At 37.9% G+C, this 2,716-nt stretch overlaps 1 protein-coding gene across 1 annotated transcript; it reads right to left on the bottom strand.

Annotated features, from left to right (window-relative positions):
• Positions 1 to 510: 510 nt before the first annotated feature.
• On the bottom strand, positions 511 to 2,198 carry zbtb11 (zinc finger and BTB domain containing 11; the record flags this gene model as incomplete). Its single annotated transcript, XM_010771876.1, has 2 exons — positions 1,698 to 2,198; positions 511 to 743 (listed from the first exon to the last, which is right to left on the bottom strand). Coding segments are annotated over exons 1-2 (546 nt in total), but the record flags the coding sequence as incomplete, so codon positions are not given.
• Positions 2,199 to 2,716: the final 518 nt, after the last annotated feature.

Raw genomic sequence — 2,716 nt, 5'->3', positions numbered from 1 at the left:
TCTGCGCCATTTTGCTGATTATGCGGTAAATTCTGCGATCGCAGAGTCGCGTTTTTCTGGAGGGTCTAAACTATAGTATTTTATTCTAATTCAAACTCTTTTCCCCCTTATTTCAGATTTATATGTATTTATTTTCTTTCTCCTGTAACGTACTTGTACCATATATGTCTAATGCACTATTTTAAGTATTTTTCTTGTTATGTTGAGTATAATGTGTTGCAGTGTGAGAGAAGCCTGATGTGCATATGAAAATAAGACCTTGAATATTTGACTGACATGCCTTAGTTATTATGTTGGTTTTTACGGCTCCATTAGTCGATTTATAAAGAAAACTAATATTATTTTAATCACATTGTCATACCATTTGACACAGTTAGCTCAGGTTGCTTCTAAACCAAGTTCAATTTGAAAAAAGGCTACTTTTATTTAGCTTCCATTTTTATTATTTAACAAGATCCCCTCTTTGTTATTATCTGGACTTAAACAAAAAGGTAAATAGGTGAAACTTACAAAGACGAGTTCGTGTTTGGCCGTCGCTTTGTGTCTCAGTTGACTAGACGAGTCAGCGAAGACTAAGCTATCTCCCTCTTCTTCATCCTCTTCCTCTTCATCGTTAGCGTTGGCGGTCGTTTTGCGTCGCGCCGGTCGGGCGAAAAGTCGATTTCCAGCGCCGTCATCCGAGCTGCGTCTGTAGAGACACTCGGGACACTCTCTGATGACGTCCTTCACCTGCTTCAGGATACCTGAGAGAACAGAGATACAGGAGGGGTCATTCACAGCCAAACAAACCCGGGATGTATTTACATGTGAGGCACTGCGGCTAGTTTTGTTTAAACATGTTAATAAATAATACCCATTCCTATTTATTTGTGTAAGTTCCATTATTATCTGGCAACGTGACAACCGTATATTGAATATTTACACTTATTGTGTTCTTCACCTCTCCACCAGTAGCACAAAATAGTCTCAACAATACTTATTAACATATATTTTTCTTTTAAGTGCTTATCTCTTTTCCTTCATGCAATGATTTTGGATGATTAAATAGTTTCCAATACATTTTATTCCTAAAGAAACACCAAAAATACTTTATTTTAAGATTTTCATTTTAACAAACACACTCCGCAGATTACTTGAGCAGCTCAGAACAATTATATTCTTATTTAAGTATAAAAACTATAATAAATATAATTGCATGAGCCTTTTATTGTAAGACAAGATGAGATAAGGTAGACCTGTATTGATCCCCATAGGGAAATGCAGGTGTTATAGCAGCAACTGAAGAGAGAACTACAGGGATAATAAGAATACACATATACAAAAATAAGAATAAACATGTAGTAATCGTATGAATAGAAATAATAAAAAAAATGCATCAGGTCAGGTGAATGTACACATATGATATAAGGTTATGTAAAAGTGCAGGTACCAGTGCCAGTGAAATGTGTATGTGCATACAGTGCAAATATTAATATTCAGTGCAAGTTATTGTGGATTTTAATATAATGCCAATCAAACTACTTTGTTAATAAACACATTTAAAAAAGTTCAAGTTTAAAAAAATTATCCGCTAGATGGAGACAGCGAGTAACTATGTGACTGTGTCGTGTGGCGTATATTTACATTAATAAAACCTCATGTTAACACCAGTTTTCAAAGCAGATTTAACCGCATTTAAGTGGCTATTTCTTTCTCACCTCTCCACCAGTACTTCTGTGAGATGAAGTCCCAGGTGAGCTGCTGGTTCAGGTGTTCGCCGCCCTCAGAAGCAACATGCTCCGCGGTGATGAGCTCCCTCCTCCGATCGTCCTGCAGCACCACCTCCAGCTCCGTGAAGTCATTCTGTCCCTTCAGCCGCCTCTGGTAGAACAAAGTCCCGCTGCGGACCACGTAGCATGTCGCTGCTTTGCGGATCTTTCTCTTGGTGTTCCCAGGGGTCCCTGCCGCGTAGGGCTCCCTCTCATCGGTCAGATAGCGGATGATGGCCCGGTAGCTCTCTTCGCTCGACATGTCGTAACCAGACACCAGCGCTTTTTAGTTTTTTACACTCAAATCCGGGGGTTCTGCCGCCCACCTCGGCTTGTAAAATTGTGATTTGATTTTTTAGATAGTAGATAAATGGAAATATTAACGCTGGGATTAAATTTCACATTGTTTTCTTTAAGACGGAACTGCAGTTCTCGATCGTCAGGGTGGACTTGCTGCCCGAACAGACAAAATGGCTGCTGCACAACCGGATGTTGCGTGAGTGGTGTGGCGGAAGCAGGTTATGAATGTCTTCCGCCACAAGATGGCGCCGTGTGCAAACTTATAACTGACTTTTATCAAACATTTGACTGTAATATACATGTGACATATATAAACCAACTGATGTAATACACACATCATAATGATAACAGTTTTTATTATTATTATAATAATTATACTATACTATCATTATTAAAAGTTAAAATACCTTACTTTAAATGTGTTTTAATTATGACATCTCTTTTACTTTACGTTAGTTTAATACTATAGAAATTATTATTTTAATGACAAACTGACGGATACAGTATAAACCTTAGTAAAAGTAGTTAATCAGATAAAGATTGTTGTTATTATTAATTATATTTTACCTGTAATTTGATTCCCTGAGCCTCCAGTTCAGTCGCCAGACCCCCAGGGTTAAAGGTCCGTTATTATCACTCATATACAGTCTGAGACCAGCAGAGGAACC

This window comes from Notothenia coriiceps, unplaced genomic scaffold (genome assembly GCF_000735185.1).
Source record: "Notothenia coriiceps isolate Sejong01 unplaced genomic scaffold, NC01 NC01_scaffold00010602, whole genome shotgun sequence".
Taxonomy (NCBI): Eukaryota; Metazoa; Chordata; class Actinopteri; order Perciformes; family Nototheniidae; genus Notothenia; species Notothenia coriiceps.
Note: the sequence above shows the minus strand (reverse complement) of the source record. Positions and strands in the feature narration are given on the sequence as shown.